The sequence below is a fragment of the Streptopelia decaocto genome, assembly GCF_964273445.1.
Source record: "Streptopelia decaocto genome assembly, chromosome: 1".
NCBI classification, from domain to species: Eukaryota; Metazoa; Chordata; class Aves; order Columbiformes; family Columbidae; genus Streptopelia; species Streptopelia decaocto.
Genome location: NC_138663.1, coordinates 187,906,960 through 187,926,457, shown reverse-complemented (window position 1 = coordinate 187,926,457; position 19,498 = coordinate 187,906,960). Strand labels below are relative to the sequence as shown.

Below are 19,498 nucleotides of genomic sequence, written 5' to 3'. Positions count from 1 at the left end.
TACATGGTGTTGAGGGAACCGGATGCTCTACATTTTAAATTGTATGTTTCAACAAAGTCCAAACACCTATCTTCTGGATCCGGGGTTTGATGCCTTGTACCGCTGATCCTGACGCACCGTGATGTGCAACTGCAGTTGTAACAACATGATATACTTGGCCTAGCACCCATCGAAAAAAGCCCTTATGCAGCTGTGACAGACACACGTCTGATAAGGAGATGATAAGGAGAGCATGACATGGCCATGCTAAATCCCCAAGGGATCATGAGCAGGTCATGCCATTTAAGTGCTGCTTTCTGTCTGGCAAGGTCTGTACTTGCACCCCAGTCCTTACATGTCACTACTGAGCTGGAGCAGCAATATAATTTTTTATCCTCTCCTATTTGATTTGTAGGCTCCAGCAGTCTTCTGGATATTTCTTATAGTATTTTCATCTCACAGTCATTTCAGTATGTTCAGCCTACACACTCATCTAACAAGGACTTGGGATCTCTTAGGCATGCCACGATCCTGCAAGGCTGATGCCACTTCTGCAAAGCAAGTGCATCAAACTGAGGGGTGCCTTGCTGGTGACTCCTGTGTGGCGTTGTAAAGAGGATGAATGCCCAAGAATTCAGCATCTATGAAGACTGTGTATACCAGGAGCTGAATTATCTGCGTTGTTAGGATTATGCTAACATTTTTTGCAAGGAAGGATCTGTTTACACAGCTGACCATCTCTGCCATGGCAGAGAATTGAAGAAAAGTGCTTCCTTTCAGTCTGAAGTTTAATACCGAGCTTTCACTGAATGGTGAGACATAAATGCTTATCCCCTCTTAACAGTCTCTCATAGCTGACTCTCTGCTCAGCATCCTGTTTTCTGAGACCCTGCTTCTTTTGATAACTCAAGGCAGAGTTGGAGACATACAAGCTCATAAAAAGGGACATTTATTCCATCTGTAGATATGCGTAAGACAAACCACGGGAATCACTATCCTGCTGTTGCATCTTTTTTTTTTTTTGTGCGATGGCTTGATGGATTTGAGGTGGCTGAAGTCTGATAATGTGAACCCAACATTCAGCATCCCCACTCCACAGTCACGCTTATGAACCAAGACCTAGATTATTGACAAGAACACAAATACAGAAGCATGACTGAATTCAGTGGGAGTCAGGGACCTGAACACTGTTGAGGGCCTGAGTTTTCCTTTCTCAAGCCAACCATCCTAGCTTAATAGCCTCTTCGGAAAAGATATACATCAGCTTCACAGCAAAGATTATTTAAGGACACTATAATGGACAAAAATATCATTTTGAGCCTAAAATCATTATTGAAGCCCATATCAGAACAGTTAAGTGTACAGCAGGTTGCAATAAAGAAAGCAATGGCTTAAATTTATTGTGTTTCTTGTGCTAATGGATTAAATGAGTGCAAAAAGGAAACATGATTCTTTAGTGTATGCAAATTTATTCAACTCTGCAATTATTTATTTACAACTAATGACTGATACCAGCAGATGAGGTAAAAATATGAGGTATTGATATGAGTATAACATTTAAAATGCAATTATCATAATGTTTTCTCAATGGCAATGTAACAATACAAAATACTGTGGTAGCTGAATGGTAGACATGGCATAATGCGCATTTTAAAGAAATCTTATTTCATTGATACATGGCTTAGAGATGCCAGAAGCACACGACAGAGCTTCTGCAAGGGTAGGAGGACACTCCTGCCTTGCTCATGGCAGCAGGTGGCACCGGGCCCCATCCAGCTGAGCAGTGACTCGTTAGACAGGATAAAATCACTGTCCAGGTCTTCCCTTCATTTCCTTAAGAAATTATGTACTGTCAGACAATCGTCATTCCCAGGGCCAGAAATTCTGCACCCATTAATAATGAGGCACTATTGTATTCATTTATGCAAACTAACGTAGCAGAAATGCTCTAATCGCTAATGTTTTGGAAAACAGCCGGTGCGAAACCTGCTGCCATGGCTACAAGCATTTGAGGAAGAGGTGCTGCTTCCTGGGACAGTGGTCCTGCTGGAACCAGTGGTCCTGCTGGAACCAGGGCACTGGTCTTGCCCCACCAGCTCGTGAGCCACCGCTTGCTCCCAGGCAATCCAGACCTGGGCAGCTGTGGTGCCCAGCAGCCGGCTGGTGACTTCCAGACCTCAACATAGCCGTGAAAAGCTGTGAGTGCTCCCCTGTCTGTAAGACTTAAAAAAACCCAATAGTTGCACTTTGCAACTATTGTTGGCCATAAACTCAAGGCAGCAGCTCGCGGGCAGCCAGCCTCCCTGATGCTGTGAGCTGTACAACAAAACATGGGTGAGAGAGCCCATAGAGGAAGGTGACAGTGACTTTATTGGGGCCCTGCTGCTCCGTGGGGTCACCATGCTGGGTCACCCTGCCTCTGTCCACCTCAGGCTCCTACCGGCTTGCTTCCTCGGATTGCAGGGCTGTCCTCCACCAGCACAGCCTTTACGCCTGTGCATGATGGCACGTGGGACCATGCTCTAGCAGCAATCAAGGACCACCCATGGGCGGCCCCACAGCCCCTGTACCTGGGACAGATTCAAAGCACTGGCTTTGAAGAGACTTCCATGTTTACTGAATCAGTGCACAAAACTCCATGTCTTCATGTAGGTAATGTATCCCTCTTAACCGACCTCATACTAAATCTTAGTGAAGTTTGTTGGAAGGACTGAGCTAAAACACTGGCTATGAATGACTCGGCTGTTTTATGCAGCAATAAATAAAGTCAAGGTGAACAAATGTGATTAATGAAGAACATTCTTATTGAATCATAGATGCAATATAATTTTTGGTCTTAGGTTAGTTAAAAAGAAAACAGAACCCTGCCTCAAAGGTAATGTCGACAAGTTATTATTATTATTACTTTTAAAGCATTCTTCCATTAGCAAAATAATAGGTCCCTGAAAATGAAATGATATAATAGGCTTAAATGGCTCCAGCTCCTCATAGTCAGGGGCTAATCGTGCTCCCACCAATGCCTACAGAGGCAGGACCATGCAGATCAGTGCAATATAATATGAAAATGCTTGCTGTTTCTATAAAAGCAATCTTTCCACGTATAGTCTGCATTTAGTCTTTTAAATCTCCAAGATGTGTTTAAAGGCTTTAAAAAAGTTTAGTTATTTGTACAGTAAGAATATTAAAAGACATGGTATTCATCGGCACGTCTTTGTGTCCACTGGATGTGGAAAATCTGCTTTGGAGTTTCTTAACAATTAGCCATCTCTATGGGAGAAGGAAAGAACAACATAGAAACACTTATGCTGAATCTAGACAAAATGCTAAAAAAAAAGATTTACAGCTTAATAACCTACCAGTCTGATTTCAGACACCTCAGTACACACAGCATTATCTTGTACTCTCCAAGAATGAGCAGTTACTATGATCGCTGCAGATAGTGAGGTTCTCTAGTGACAGATATACCATTAATTAAGGCAATAGGTAAGTTTTCAACACCTTGTACTAACAGTCAAACTTTCTGTAGCTGAATATAAATGGCCTTCAAAATGTCTATCTCAGTGACATTTCCTGGTACTTTATTTGGTGAAACCAATCCACTCCTCATTATTTCTAAACGTACAGTAGCCTCCCTCCTCCTTGGTTCTTTTAATTCTTCCTACAGCTATTTCTAGGTACCTTCTCACAGCATATACAAACACCAAATGTATTTGAGAACAGGCGTTTCTGTTATCACATGGCTTCTGCTTGGTAGCCCTGTGATAATAGCAAACACAGCTTATGTAGCAGTGACACACTAAGAAACAAATGACAGATTCATTTAAGGTCCGACTGATGCAAGTGACTTGCACTGAGTTATATACAAAATAATTAATTTATACATATACATATATATAGATATCATATAGATAAATATATACATACTGTACATAATTTATTTACAATTAAAATATGCTTCTTAGAAGCCTTTAAATACCAGAGTTCTGTAATACATAAGTAAGGGCAATAGTCTGATTTTAAAGTAATAATGATAAAACCTCTCTGAAGAAACGTTTACTTCAATAATTGAAATTAATACAGAAGGGATGTGGTGGGGGGAGGTGACGTCTGCAGAATAAAACAACTTTCCTATAAAATTCCTGTTTCACCTTTGTACAAACACAGGTCTGGTCTGATTTCTGCAGTTTAAATAAGATCTTTGCTTTCAGTATTCCCTGTTCCCCACCAGACCTCGATTTACGCTCACACGCTCCCAGGAACACTTCCTCAGATTTTTGTTTCTGGTCCCTCGGCAATCAGAGGCTGAAATGAATTTCTGATCCTGGCAACTTCTGCTGCACACAGATGTCCAAAGCCTTTGTTGTACCACTCTGGGGAATGTCCTCTGAAGAAATGGAAAGAGAATTATTGAGAAACTCAAATACTCAAGAAATGTGCCCCGCAGGAAAGGGCTTGCCATGCATCCTGCTTCCCGCTACCCACAGTGGTGGTGGGGACTTCAAATACTTGTCACTGTAAGCATACTTTGAAGTTCTCCCTTGCAGTAATCAAATAGCCAGATTTTATTTCCATGATCACATCACCACAGCAGCAGATGCTGAGCAGGGAAATGAGCTTGGATAGAGAAGTCTGCAGGAAGACTCCAAAGCAGCAAAGCTACATTGAGCATGTCCTCTGCTCCCAACACCTTCCCTCCTCAAGTTGCACGTTTTTGCCCTGCTGAACAGATATCTGCTTTTGTAGGCAGGATACTTACTTTAGGTCAATTCTGCAGATGTGGGTCAGTCTGGCTTTTCCTGAGCCACATGGCTCTATCAGGTACTGAGAGTCCATCACGATGGCTCGCACAGCTCCCATGAGAGGAGCCTCTTCATGCTCCACAGAGACAGCAACCAGCATGCACATGCCCTTTGGCAAATCTGTCCTCCATGTCCTGCAACGACACATTCAAGATGGAATCACTTTAGTAATGAAACTATTGAGCACATGAATCAGAACCTGAATTAAAGGAACAGTTTGTCTGCCTATCCTTGCTGTTACCTGCAATGCAGACACTGGACTGTCCTAGGAGTCCCTGGAGGAGTTTTGCATTCCAAGTTTGTAAGCAGTGTTGCTCAGAACAGGCCACAGAAACTTATCCAGCTCAGATTTTAGAGCTAGATTCTCCTCTGTAAATATATTTATTTTAATGGTGGATACCATTATTTTGATAAGAACTCCTCAGAAGTTTGGGAATACTTTGGTACAGGAGGAGGCAAATCAACCCCCCCCAAACTGGCACCTTCTCAAACAACTCATGGGAAGATCTTGCAATTGATGCTATGTACATTATTTTCCTGGAGGATAATACGCACAATTCTGTCATCAACCCACCACCCCAGCTGGGAATCTGACCATGATGCGGAATGGTCACCCATCTACCTTGCTGCAGGCTCTGGGTGGAGAAGTTTTACATATCCACATGAGCACTTTGTAACCACCATGTGTTGCAGGGCATGATACAGCCTTTAGCAGATAGACGGGATTTTGGAAAGGACATGAAGTAAGGACAAGATCAAGTACAATACTCTTGGTGACAGTGAGTATAAGTGCAGCACATTTTACCAGGGTGTTCTGTTGCAAATATCCACTGATGCACAGCAGCTGAGGAAAGTCTCCTCAGTTGGCTGATGGCAATTACGTGATGGTCATTTGCCACCCCACATTTCAAGTAGCAATGGCAAAATAGAGTCTTACATGGTTTATTTGTTGCAATAGTCAAAGACTAGAACGTCATGTTTACACCTTTAGGAATGATTGTGAAGTTAAGGCTCCCTTTTCTTTAGGTAGGCTTTGGTTTGCTACCAAGCCAACATCTGAACCAATATCCTCACCAATGATCCTAAAAGGACTAGTCAGCCAGGCACCCACAAAGGCATCACTTATCCATTTGTTTCCTTCCTCTTCACTGTCACTCCAAAAAGAGACATCTCTCAGAAAGGTCCTCGTCCTTTCCAGTGCCACATAGCAAGAACTAACAAGTGTTTTGCAGGCTCTGCTAACATAATCACATGCTCATCTACCTCTTTTCCCAACAGGATCTATGGTCCATGTTCGTTTCCCTTACAGGAGGAAAGGGGCATTTTCTGGACCATAGAACCACATTCTGTCTCACCACAGTTAACACAACTATTGAGTAAATTTTACTTGGGAAAAAGTAACATAACAGTGAAATTTCATGACCATATCACCATATATGTCAGTTAGCCAATGATATGTAGCAGGTTTCTTATTACTTTCATTTCTTTTCACAAACAGTCAGATTTTGGGCTTGTCTGTTAAGACGTATTTTTATTTTGAACTCTGTCAGTCATTTAAGTTTCTCACCCTCTCTCAAGTTTCTACCCTCTTTTACATGCTGCAGAAATTTTCCACCAGGTTCAGGAGACCTAGACTTTAATACTTAACATTTTTTTTTCTTGTTCTGTAACCATTCGCTACATATCTTGGTTCTCACATCTTTCACATCTGCCGTGACTCTCACAGGATAAGGTCTATGCCCTTTCCTATGGTGTGGGAAGAAATGAGAAATTCTCACTGTGCTGTGTAATGTGCATCATCTTGCCATGGGCGGCCTTAGACAGGGATTACGCTGCCTTGGGAAGTATCATGTTTTAACAGGTAAGCTGCTTTCAAGGACTGTTGAAGTTTGGATGTCAGCAGATAATTTTAACATTCTGCATTTTTCTTATATGAAATTGAGCTGTTATTCAAGACACTGCATGAAGATACTGACTTCAGAAGGCTTTCCATGTGCCCGTGCGTTAATAAAAATGATGAGCTACCATGGTAGCTAAGACACATGGAGAGTAGGAAATCACACCTCAGATCTACTGTGAGATGCTGAACCATCTGCCGTGAATTACTGCACCGTGCTTAGATGTGACCATAACTACATGGCACTTACTTGGGTCATTCCTGAAGTGGAAAACTATTTATTCCAGAGATTGCAGAAGACTTATGATTCCTGTTCCTAGTTTTATGGATTTAGGCCAGTTTCTGTACTTTGTATATCTTACAATAGTAAAACCAGGCATGACACCTAACTCAGAGATGCTGTGATACTTAAAGAACATGCAACACTTGAGGGATCTGTAATTAAAAGTGGTGCTTGTGCAGGGCAGCTGAGAGCTGTGTCAGATCCCAGGCATACCAAACATCACTCCTATCCTTTTACCATTAGAACCTTCTCAAGGGAGCCTAATCCCCTTGTTATGACTGGCAAATTGAATAAAATAAAATAATAAAAAAAGAATAACTAAGTTTATCCTTTCACAGCAAAAAGTTTGACTGGGAAGGGGAAAATTGCCTTCCATTAAAATATATTTATTCATGTCCCCAGATGAGAATTATAATTTCACTGTTCACTTCCCACCAATCATAAGGTATCACATTGACTGCAATATCACTGGCTAACATTGCTCTAGACTTAATGACATAAATCAAAAGAGATAAACAACAGAATCTGACAGATCTCACTGACGGCTGTTTTCAGCCCTCAAAAACACACCAGGATTCTGTTTTATAATATGTCTTTTAGTCTTTGGGTGTCATTCTGCCTGAGTTATTGGAAAGAATAAGAACTCGATGGCAAGATTTTTCTTTAACTAATGTGACTCCACATCTGCTCTTTAAAGAACATAAACCACCATGAAACCTAATAGTGAACCAAGCGGTAAATAAGAGGGTAATTATGGTCATCAAAACCTCCCTGCCACTCCCAGGCAACCTTGATGCTATGAAGAAGACCAAATTTACTACTGATTCAAGTCAATAATCTTATATGGGAAAATTAATTATAAAGCAATTATTAACAATTATTAATTATTAAATAAGTAATTATAAAATAAATAATTTAGCCCAGTATACTGCAGGAAGGCAAAGGAAATAGTGCAATGAGAGTACCGGTGTTTTCACATTATAAAGAACTTACAGAGAATATTTTAAAAATCTTCTAAGAGTTCGAACAATTCTGCCCTTATATCAACAATATCTGCATGTTATCCTTCTCTCATGAATACTGAAGTTCATACAAGGGATGTACTATCATAATAATTTTTTATTGGGCTCATCTTTTTCCTTCAATCTCTGTTCCCTCTAATACAATTCTGACTCACTGGACTATTGCCTTTGTCAAAACTGCTTAATATTTCTCTGGTACATCATTTCAGCCAAAGAAAGCACAGACCAAGAACAGGAATGCACAAAAATCATTCTGAAATAAATAACTCTAGGACTGACCCTGCAAGTGAAATATGTCAGCAGCTCCACAATAACTCCTAGCAAGCAAAGGGCCAGGATTTCAAAGGCAGAAGGTACATAAGAGAATTTTTTTGTCTGTTCTGTACAGACAGATAGAAAATAGCAGATCTGGGATCAAATTTGGAATATTGATACACACCTATACATCTATTTGAGAGATCTAATCGCCTGGAAGACAGTCAGAATACATATCTACTGTCTCTTTCTGTTCATTTCCACACTGGGATTTTTATGGTTAGCATTTCTTAGTCTACAAAGACTTCAACTGCAAATCTAAAATAACAGCTTATATAGACAGTGTATAACAACCTTAGCTTAAAAGCATCACTATCTTCTCTACTAAACAGTTGGCTCTTAAACATCAAACATTCCCCAGAGAACAGCAAAAGCAGTGTAAAAAACAATTGACTTCTATTTGCACTGTTTTGACAACAAAAAAGCTAGAGAGAACAGCAGCTATTATCAGACATCTGTTCTGAGGAAGAAATGATATTTATGGCCTCAGGAGTATGTGCTGCTCAAATTACATCAGAGGAAAGGTCAGCTTGCTCTAGGTGTACAATTTTAATTCAGTTTGAGAAATCAACACTGCTGCCCAGAAGTAGAGTTCTTGAAGAACAATGATACAGATGCAAAGGCTGAGATAAGACCAGGTCTTCCCTGCAGGCATTGCAGGAAGCAAAGGTGGTGGAGAACTGCCCTTAGCCCTTACCTTAGAACAACAAAGTCTCGGACGGGATGAGGAGCCATGCTGTTCAAAACATACTGGTAAACTTCTGTCTGCTTGTCCAGGCTCTCAACCACCTTCCACTTCAAGAAGTCCTCATCCCAGAGGTGACGTTCTCTCAGCACTCTGTTCAGGACAACTGATGGGGGGGCTTCAACTTCCACTGAGGCTTTCCAAAGCCTTAGAGGGTTCCCATCCCCAACCTGAAGTAACAAAGAACATAAACCCCCATGATCTATATGTGTATGTTCAGTAAAGGATAACTGATGACAGAATCTTGGTATGGGTATCTGGGCTTTAGCTTGAGAGCATGCATATCTCCCTGCTAACCATTACCATTATTGCTACTGCTGCTGCTTTCCTGTATGTGAAAACATATGCATAACTAGTCCTAGATGGAAAACTGAAACGATATATTACTTCTGCTCTCACACCAGTGTATATCTGGACCAGTTCCCATAGTGCCAGCAGAGCTGCTGCATTATGTCTGGTGTGAGAGACACTTTTTCAAACCTAAACATACCATGTGCAATGAAGAATAGGTGTGTGTAGAAGTAAAAAGAGATGAAAGGAGAGACTTAAACCCTGGGCTGAAATAAAGCCACCACCTTGGGCATTCTGATGCTCTAGCTGGCACTAAGGGTCAAATAATCCTCCTGGTTAATTGGTGGAAGAGCAGAACACATGTTGATTCAATTATGAATCAGGTACACAGATGTTTGTCCTCAAAATAGCTGTATTGGGGAAATAGCAAATATTGAGTAAACGCCTTTCAAAGAAGCAACACACAAACTGCTTGCTAACCCTTCCTAGTTCACGGCTCCTGTTACTTATCACACCTCCTCAGCATGCAATAAGGGGAATGGAAGGTGCTAGGCTATGTAAAAGATGAATATTCTGAATTCCACACGTACAGCATTTCTGCATGATTTTAGGGCCGTCACATTTCAGGCAGCAAGCAAGTTAACTGTAAGCACTGGATCTCACAAGCCCCGATTTTCTCACCCCTTCCTCCCCTGGCATCCTCACATACCAGTGCTAGAGCTCCAGAAACCTCCAGCACCTCCCACAGGCTCAGGATTGTGTCCCCAGAAACCCAGTTTCCACCTTAAATTATTTTATGCTGTTATAATTCCTCCTCCCCAAAGCTTTCAGTTCCCCCGTCTTCCTGCCCTAGGGCCTCAGAGGTTCCCAGTTGCCTCTGTAGCCTCACACGCCCTTGACCCCAGAGCAGTGCATGACCCTATTCACTCCCTCCCCTCTCCCACATCCTGCTCCCCCCTAAGCCCTGTTACTCCCTCCCCAACCTCCTGCAGTCCCTCTCTGGAGAGGTCACTCACAGAAGCTGGTTGCAAACTGGAGTAACTGTGATTTCTTCATCCTAATAGAGGGGTTGCACTTTCCCAAATAGGGGTAATGCTGCCTCAGACCCCTAAGACACTCTTACCTCCTCACCATCCAGATCCCAAACTCCTCCCAATGCCCTTCCCCTACTTTACCCATGTCACTGGCCCCTAATCCACCCCCTCCTCTCAGTAGCCACGGCTGGTTTGCAGACCTCTGTTTTGCCATTGCATTTCCAGCAGCCCTGAACCCCACTGTCTGCAGGGACCCCGTAGCACCCTCTTCCTGGCTGCAGCAGCCCGGTTTTCCCTGCAGAAGTAATGGAGCCTGGAACAACTTGAGAAATTTTGATAGAAGTTGCAGAGATCAAAAATCTACTGGAAACAAGGACAAGATGATCAGGGATAAAAATGGCTATATGGCTGGCCTGGCTAAGTAAAGCAGTGGGCAGCCTGAAGAGGTTTTTTAATACCTATGTTCTGGCTCTGTTCTCCAAACTGCTGGCAAACAACAGGAGATGGTCAGCAACTTTGCCCATCCTCCAGTCAAAGAGCTTACCCAGGTAAAATTATCTCTTGTTTAAAGTCTCAGCTGACTCTCCGGTTGCATTGTTTGCTATATCACTTTATCCATTTTGGAGACCTTAGCTTGCTTCGTGTGACTTTCCTGGAATCTCATACCTGAGTCACTGTCACATTACATATTTAACTGCTTTTAGTAGTCTTTTAAAAAAACGTGTGCCTCACCAGACAGAATCATAGAATCGTTTCGGTTGGAAAAGACCTTTAAGATCAAGTTTAACTGTTAACCTAACAGTGCCAAGTCCATCACTAAACCGTGTCCCTAAGCATCACATCTACATGACTTTAAAACACCTCCAGGGATGGAACCTCCACCACTCCCCTGGGCAGCCTGTTCTAATGCCTGACAACCCTTTCTGGGAAGAAATTTTTCCTAGTATTCAATCTAACCCTCCCCTGGTGCAACCTGAGGCCATTTCCTCTTGGCCCTCTCACTTGCTACTTGGGAGAAGAGACCAACACCCTCCATGCTACAACCTCCTTTCAGGTAGCTGTAGACAGCGATAAGGTCTCCCCTCAGCCTCCTTTTCTCCAGGCTAAACAGCCCCAGTTCTCTCAGCTGCTCCTCATCAGACTTGTGCTCCAGATCATCCAACAGCTTCATTTTGGACACACTCCAGCACATCAATGTCTTTCATGTAGTGAAGGACCCAAAACTGAACACAATATACAAGGTGTGGGAAGGGTATGTATTTAGGCATGCAACAAGTCAGGGTGTTCCATAGCTAGGCTGTATTTTGCTTTGTTTTCCTTATTGCTTCTTCCATGTCTCCCCAAATTACCTTTTTGTAGGCAAGCTCTGTGTTCTCTGTACTGGAACATGTGACCCATCCTTTGAATTTCTCTTTTGCTTCTTTCTGGAGATTTTGCATGAGACTTTCCAGGTACATCTGATAGTTCCCTCCTTCCTCATCCACTTGTTTCCCAAGCTCATCCAGGGTGGGAGAACGCACTTCTGCATCCATGTAAGAGTTCCGGGACTGGGCGACCATGTCATGTGGGACCTGTGCCACAGAAGGGAGGGAAAATACACAGGGAAAACCTCCTGCTGAGATCTTTTCCTTACGGCAATGTGTTTCTAGGTTGAGGGAGCATTCAGCATCCAATTGCAATGAGCAATGTAAAAAGGATACCTATTTCTGTCCTTGCTTATTATGCAAGATGAGAAATCAAAGCAGTATAATGAAAGAGTCCATGGCTCAGAATTTCACTACTCATGCAGAACCATATTAGACTGATCCACTGTCCATCAGTACACGTGTTATTCCTCTAGACCCCAGAAACGTTGCCTTTTGCTTCTGGGGAAGGGAGATCTGAGCATCATCTCTCCTCCATCTGCAGTGAAAGCAGCTGCAGGAATCACTGCATCTCTCTGTGCGATTTTAACTTTTTGCATGACACACAAAAATAAAGTGTATCAGCTTGCCTTTTTGAGATGGTTAAGTTTTAATTGAGATGCTAAAAACATTGTAATAAAATGAAATGTTAAACCAGCAGATTTTTATTTTAACTAGAATAAAATTTCCTAATCCAGTAATTTGGGTTGAAAACTGCCACAGAATAATTACCCTGCATTTTTAATAGTTGTGTCTTTGCTAGAAGGGAACACTTATAAAGAAATTAGATAAATAAACTTTAGATGGAGCAAGTTTACAAATAAGTGAGGCACCATCAATCTCTCGGCTAACAGAAGACAGAAAATGTAAGCATAAACATAAATACTTCAAAGGATGCTGCATTATGTTGCCATGAATAATGCCGTTTGAGTCGCTCACTCACCTCAAAAAGTTTGTTGCATTCCATTATCATGTGAGCAAGTCCCTGAGTAGCTGCCAGGTTTTCACTGAGGTCCTTCTGATCTGGCTTCCCTGTTGCATATTTTTTCTGTATTACCCTGTAATTGAATTCAGTGTCTCAGGTAAAAAGAGCTGGATCTTTTTAGTATGAGAGCAAACAGCAGCAGGATGTTCAGAACACCAGAGAGAAAAGCCTATCTTTAGTTTTTATTCATCACAAGATAGCTCAGACTCTTGGGCCTTTTTAAAGGAAAAATGTTTAGCTAAAATATTGTTGAGCCAAAGGTAAAAGCAGGAAAGATTATGCATGTCCTGCATTAGGTGTTTTACATTTTCAAATGGATTTTTAACAGGCATGATGTACAGTGGTTTACATTGTTACTGCTTAAAGTGCTTGCTCAGACACTGGTTATACATGTGCATGACCAAGAATCTCAGTGTATTCTGAACGGGATGGGAAGAATAAGTCAGAAGGAACATCAAGTTGACACCACTAATGCTTAGCTGGGTTTAGTCGACAGTCACCATGTTACACACCATCTTAACATGGCCTGAAATAAACCCAGTTTCCCAAGTGGAAGGACGTAGCCAGAAAATGCAGAGTAAAAAAATGCTTACTGAACCATCTACTTACTAAAATCCTTTAAAACAAGGTCAATCTTTTACTTCAACCAGAGCAAAATCAGGCCCTTTCCCTTCACCAAAGCCTACATTACTTACACAAAACTCACTAGTGCCCCATTGCAATTTTGCATGGAGAGCAGTGACTGCATATTCACAGCAGCCAGCCAGGAACACCTGCTGGGCTTGTGAAGAAGCCTTCTGTGTGCATGCAAGTGTGCTCCTGGCTCTGCAGCGTGGGCTCTCACTGAAGCCATGCCCTGCGTAACATGTGCGGGAAAGCAGATGCTTTGGAAAATTGTACCCTGCATGCCTTTAGAAATACTGAAAGCATCATTTTTGCGTTAAGAATATGACTACTCGTACTGTTGAGAAGCAATTTACCTCGGTGAGCTTTCTTTCTTCACTATATTGAGATGGAAGAGGGAAGGGGCCAGACAAACAGCCAGGTTCATAGGAGTCATCTGATTCTCCTCCACGGAGGTGACATCGCTTAGGAAACACAGCAGGGTCTGCAGAACCTCCCGGTTCTCATCCGACATCAGCATGATGGCTGCCTGCACCGCCTGCAGCCGCTGCTCCTTGGGCACGTCTGGGGAAAAGCAAGGGACATTCGGGAGGTCAGTTGCGAGATCAGATAAGGAGGCAGGAACAAGACAGAGTTAGCACAGGCATTCACACTCTGGGAACAGCTCTCTGAAGAGGCAGATGACAGGGGATGAAGGGTTGAAGCCCAGCTGGTGGTTGGAGTGCTATGGTACTTGCTCCTGCATCGAGCACAGCTCACCCAGCCAGTGTGTGACATTTCTCTGTTCATTTGAAAGGCTTTTCCCCAAGAACGAGACTGAACTTCATTTAAAGTTTACGAAGGGAGAGTAGTACTCAGTACTCATATCTTGAAATGATATTTTTTGTCCTCTGGGAAGACAGTTCAAAAGTCTTAGGGAAGCTTTGGGAAAATACTTACACTTGTGTCCTAAACCATAAAAGAGATTAATGAAAGCAGTAATGGGTACATTTAAATCGCATCTCAGATTAATTTCTAAAACCGTAAGTTTTCTCAGTTTGGACCTGGAGCCCTCCTTTGGGTACTACATACGCTCTATATAATTGAATGGAAGAGGAACAAAAGCAGATCTACAGCACAGGGAACAGCTAGCTTTTAAGATCTGCCTGCTAGCCTTGTACAAGCACTTTATTTTATAAGCTTTCAGACTTGAATGACAAACTGAACACAGCCAAATGCTTCCAATTTTCTAGAAGTGGCAAGGCCAGGTCTTTCTGAGAAGTCAGAGGAGCCTTTGCTAAATCCATGTAACATGTCATTGCTCCCCAGATTGCCTCCTGGTACTCCCTCACCTGGACTGTTGTGCTGGTGGGCCTGAGGCATAGAGAAGACAACCAGCCAGGCCTTCAAGTCACAGGTAAACATTAGGCAACTGAGGTTTATAGGGAAGTGGAGAGAGTTTCATCAATGCTATGCCGTATAGACTACTCACCCCTACTCCTCTGTGTTATAGCAAATCAAGCCACTCTAGATACATGAAAAAGTTCTTCAGTGAGTCAGAAATCCCTTGCCAATATACTAAGAGAGGAAAAATCCTTCCTAACTTCACATTAATGATTTGTTAAACAGGATGAAGGGGAACAAAAACTCCCAGCTACAGAATTATTTAATTGCAGACATTATGAAATACAATTGGTATCCCAGCAATTTGCAACATTTTTCTTTCCGTGAAAGGAGTTTTGTCAGTACTGTCTAAAACAGAAATATATCTGTTGTTGGTCACAAGGAAAAAAAAACACTGCCACTCATTCTTAATCCAAATATCAGTCTCCAATGTCTAGAGAGCCCATCTTTTACTCTTCCCACCTTGGTTTAAACAGACCCATCTTCAAGTCTTTCTGAAATCCACTAAAGTACTGGTGTAGTTCAAGAAAATATTTCCTGGCACTTTCCCCCCCACTACAATCAGTGTAAAGAAGAGTTCTTCAGACTTCCCACTGCAGTTACATGTAGGGTTATAGGGTCAGCCCCTGCCCCTTTTTACAGCATTTTGTGGTTGGCTGGTAGCAATGTTTCACTGTTCAGCCTTGTGGCTATTGTGAATTCTAACAACATAACCCTGACTTGGAGATGGGGAGTCCTTCTGGCTACAGACCTATAACTCTGATGACATCGAGGTCTGCCATGTCTTTCTTCCTTTGGCAAGGGGTAGTCTACTGGCAGTGTCTCCTCTGCCAAGGTAGGACATTCCCAATTTTCATCAAGTGATAGTTTAAAGGTGAACATGTCATTCTAGTGGATAATCTCCTTAGCCACTTCACTGTGGAAACTGTTGTGATTGCCATTTTATTAGCACGAAGAATTTATGTTGCTTTTCTGAATAAGCTCATCGATGTGTGGTAGGCAGACATGACCTGCAATTTAGGAGCAAGAAAGAAAAAGAGGAAATGATGGTCCAGGGATAGGCACCATTTCAGTTCACTTGTGGCCCAACACATCATGTATGACCAAATCCATTAAATTTATTTGTGACGCTGGCTCATATGCAGGATCACAGCATTTCTCTACCAGCTACAGACACTGCAATGTTAAACACATTAGTGACTATGTGTCACAGGCAGATTTTTACTGTAAAGGGAGGCACGGAATTAACTTAGATTCTTTAGCGCTGGGATTACACAGTATTTAAAAATGGCTTTCCATTGTTTTGGCAGCTGAAACATCTGCAATTGAAAAGACTAGCACTTCTCTTTAGTGCTTCCGATTATTTGGTTTAGGCTGGTTGGATACACTTTTCTGTATCTGCCAGAGCACTGGATGACCGGACTTCATAATGGACACTGTCAGGAAAAAAACCTCTCATTCCTTTGGCCTTTTAGTGTTTTCCTCATTGTTTATTTCTCCCTCAGTCTGGAGAAGAGATACACAGTCATTTCCTGATCTACAGGGATTTTCATCATTCTGATACATTTGAGTCTCAGATTTTGCTGAAGACTGAAACGAAGAAACCTTGTGGTTTTTTTTCTCTTTCTCTATGAGATCTTTACATAGAAGGTGAGGATGTAAACAAAGGCAGCTTGTTGCTTTCATGTACTTTTTATTAACTATAATGAAAAGGCAAATCACAGCAAGGAAGGGGACTGCACAGGTGTATGTTCTCATGGTCAAGCACCACTTTTCCATGCCCAGAAGACTCACTTGTAGTGAGATGCCCGCATGAAATAGGCCCACAGTTTAAAGAAATCTGAAAAAAAAGCCATGACTCATCACACTTTTTATGTCCATGGCAGCCCATCTTTCTGGCTTCTTTCTGATTGTGAAGCTGCTGTTTTCAAACCTCCTCAAGATTTGCACACTGTCTTTCCATTAAATTTGCTAGTATTTCGACAATGAAGCCTTCAGAGAGTTCTAAATATCTCTCGGTGAAGGATTTTGAAGGCAGAGAGATTCTTTTATACCTCTCAAAACTGAGCAAAGGGAACACCAACCAGTGTTAACATACAAAAATTATTTACAATATATTATTAAGTAATATATATTATTTGTAATTATTTGTTTATAGTAATAAAAATATTGCAACTTACATTGGTAGATGTGTAGAAATGTCTCTCCCAGCTTACTTGTAAGGAGAGGTTCTGGCAAGTCCCTAAAAAATTGCTTCACCATGTCTGCCACATCATATGCTGACTGGTCGTCATAGCTGACGTTTTCTGGGGAGCTCTCATTCATTTGACGTAGGGCCTGGATTCGGGATTTCACTCCAGATTTTCGAAACAGACCCACCTAAAAAGTCACCATGTTAAATCGAGTTAAAAAACCACCAAACAGTTACTTAAAGAATATTTATATTAAGAAAAAAAACCCCACTATTAGATGGAACTTTAGTGATGACCAAAGCTTGGGTTGCTTATTTTACTCTACACAAGAACAAGAGAAACATGCAAATGTGATGATCATGACTTGTCCACAGTCTCATGGTGGAACTGCGAGAGTTAATAACACTGCTGCTCTGTATCACCTCCTAAAGGGAGAGCTCAGGGTACATGTGTTTTCCCTGCTGCTTGAAGAGTTTAAGCAAGATGCTCAGCTGATATAAATCAGCATGACTTGCTTGGCTTGGGTGACTGTCTGTTGATTTACTCCAGCTGAGAATCTGGTTCTTCATGTTTATTTGGACAGATATTTTGAGGACTAACAAGAAAATATTATGCTCAGCTAAGTAATAAATGCTGTGGCAAAAAATTAGTACATCCTGGTAGAACTTTAAAATCAAGACCAAATCTATTTTTTATCCTTCCTGCTCTCTGCTTCCAACCAGTTCCCCCAAATCCCACTGAAAAACCTGGTTCAAAAGTGGGGGGTCACAGTGGGATTACTCGTGCAGTGTCGCTAAGATACATTTTTATCCTGTTTTCTTTCTATTCTAAAGGAAGCGGTAATTCTTCAAATGATGTCTTCATGGCAGTGCTGCCCTTTTGTGTCCTTCTAACCAGTGGAATTCCCCTGGGGCGAATTCCTGGGCCTCAACCACATTATTCATTCCCAAGTGAGTTTACAGTGTTTCATCTGCGAAGTGTTAGCACTGTTTTCCCTCAGTTTTGCAGGGGAAAAGGTGAAATATTGAGGAAGACCTATGAAAAAGCCACATTTCAGGTTTGGAGTTACAGACTTGTGTTCCTCATGCCCGCTGTCTCACTGGTGGTCTGTTCAGCTTTCTGTGTGGCACAGTCCACCAACAAAAATGTGTAAAGGTAAGGAAATAATGCCTTTTGGCCTTCCTCACCTCTGCCAGCACAGAGTTTGTCTAGGTACTTCCACTCCCTAGAACACTTCCCATGCTCAGAACACGGTATTTAGGACTTTTGTTAACTTGCATATTAATGACACTAATTATACACTATGCAGCAATGTGAGGGGACATATTTATTTAAATGGAGATGAACTGCTACACCAGACCGCCTGTGAGTGGTTCTTCTGCTGTGTGTTCTTACTGGTGAATTTAGCATTGCCGGGGTGCCATATTTATACGTAAGAAAGAGAGAACTGGCGTGTGCCCTGTGTACATGCTGGTGCACTTTATTTCTGACAAGAGAATACAAGAAAGAGCATCTGGTGCTTTTCATCTGGATTTCTCTTTCCCCTTCTCTTCTTTTTAAATCCCTTTTCATCTTAGAAATATGTGCCGAAGATGCAGAAGGACCCATGCTAATTCTGTCCAAAATATACAGTTTTGGCATGTGGTAGATAAATGTGAGAGCAGAGACTCAGTTCTTTGCTTTTGATGGAAAGTGTCCTTGCTGGTACAAAGAACCTTTAAAGACTTCTAGCTAAGACTGTTTTAAGAGGTCAGACATCAAATCTCACCTGCAGAATCTCCTGCTGCACATAATTCTGCTAGTTTTGATTTCTATTTTTGTTTAATGGTATTTATCCACACTCCTATTTCTGCTTTTCTTGGAAATAAATCATAATTAATGAAAAGATGACAGTTCTTCATAGAAGAAGTTTTAGGCTCTGTTCTGCGATATTACAGACTCATTCTGTAAATAAGATGGGACTATAAATCCAGTGATTTATCAAGCAGTTGGTCTGGCCCAATATCTTTATTATCCTCATGCTGTGGATCATCTGCCCTGCAAGTAGCTGTATGATGCATGACAGAAATAAAGATGCAGCTGACAAAGGTGAAGCAGTTTCTATTTCACAAGTTGAAACTGAATAATATATCCTACAAAAAATGGGGAGGCTCCTCATACAATCTCTTAAGATGTTTCAGTGCCAGGAGCCAGATGTTACAATGATTTAGAGCAACCTCAACTTCAGCAAGCTCTAATCCCATTCAGGACTCCAGCCTGCCTTCTGCAGTGCATGGAACAGACACATAAGAAAGTTGCTGGAGGAGACCGGAGGCTGCTCAGACCTCTGGCCAGGCATTAGGAGACTTTGAATTAAATGGGAAAATGTGGAGTGACTGTAAAGCAGAGAAGCTGAATTGCCTGGAGGGTTTTGGCCTAGAAAGGTTTTTGGTGGAAAGATATTTTAAATGGTCCGAATCTGTACGTCTCCTTCATTTTCTATTCAATATTTTCCCAATTCCCCTCAGAGTGGAAACTCAAGCTGAGTTGAAATGGCCCTTCACGTA

At 41.8% G+C, this 19,498-nt stretch overlaps 1 protein-coding gene across 6 annotated transcripts in view; it reads right to left on the bottom strand.

The window, feature by feature from the left end:
• Positions 1-1,428: 1,428 nt before the first annotated feature.
• The window catches only part of STARD13 (StAR related lipid transfer domain containing 13), a gene marked incomplete at its 5' end in the record, with an annotated part of 310,017 nt that continues 291,947 nt past the window's right edge, over positions 1,429-19,498 (bottom strand). For all 6 annotated transcript variants that reach the window (XM_082046428.1, XM_082046430.1, XM_082046431.1 and 3 more), the window contains 7 exons: positions 1,429-4,363; positions 4,736-4,912; positions 8,993-9,210; positions 11,715-11,936; positions 12,712-12,826; positions 13,734-13,941; positions 16,941-17,139. In XM_082046428.1, coding sequence (XP_081902554.1) covers positions 4,246-4,363; positions 4,736-4,912; positions 8,993-9,210; positions 11,715-11,936; positions 12,712-12,826; positions 13,734-13,941; positions 16,941-17,139 — 1,257 coding nt within the window. In that variant the 3' untranslated portion in view covers positions 1,429-4,245. The remainder of the gene's footprint in view (positions 4,364-4,735; positions 4,913-8,992; positions 9,211-11,714; positions 11,937-12,711; positions 12,827-13,733; positions 13,942-16,940; positions 17,140-19,498) is intronic.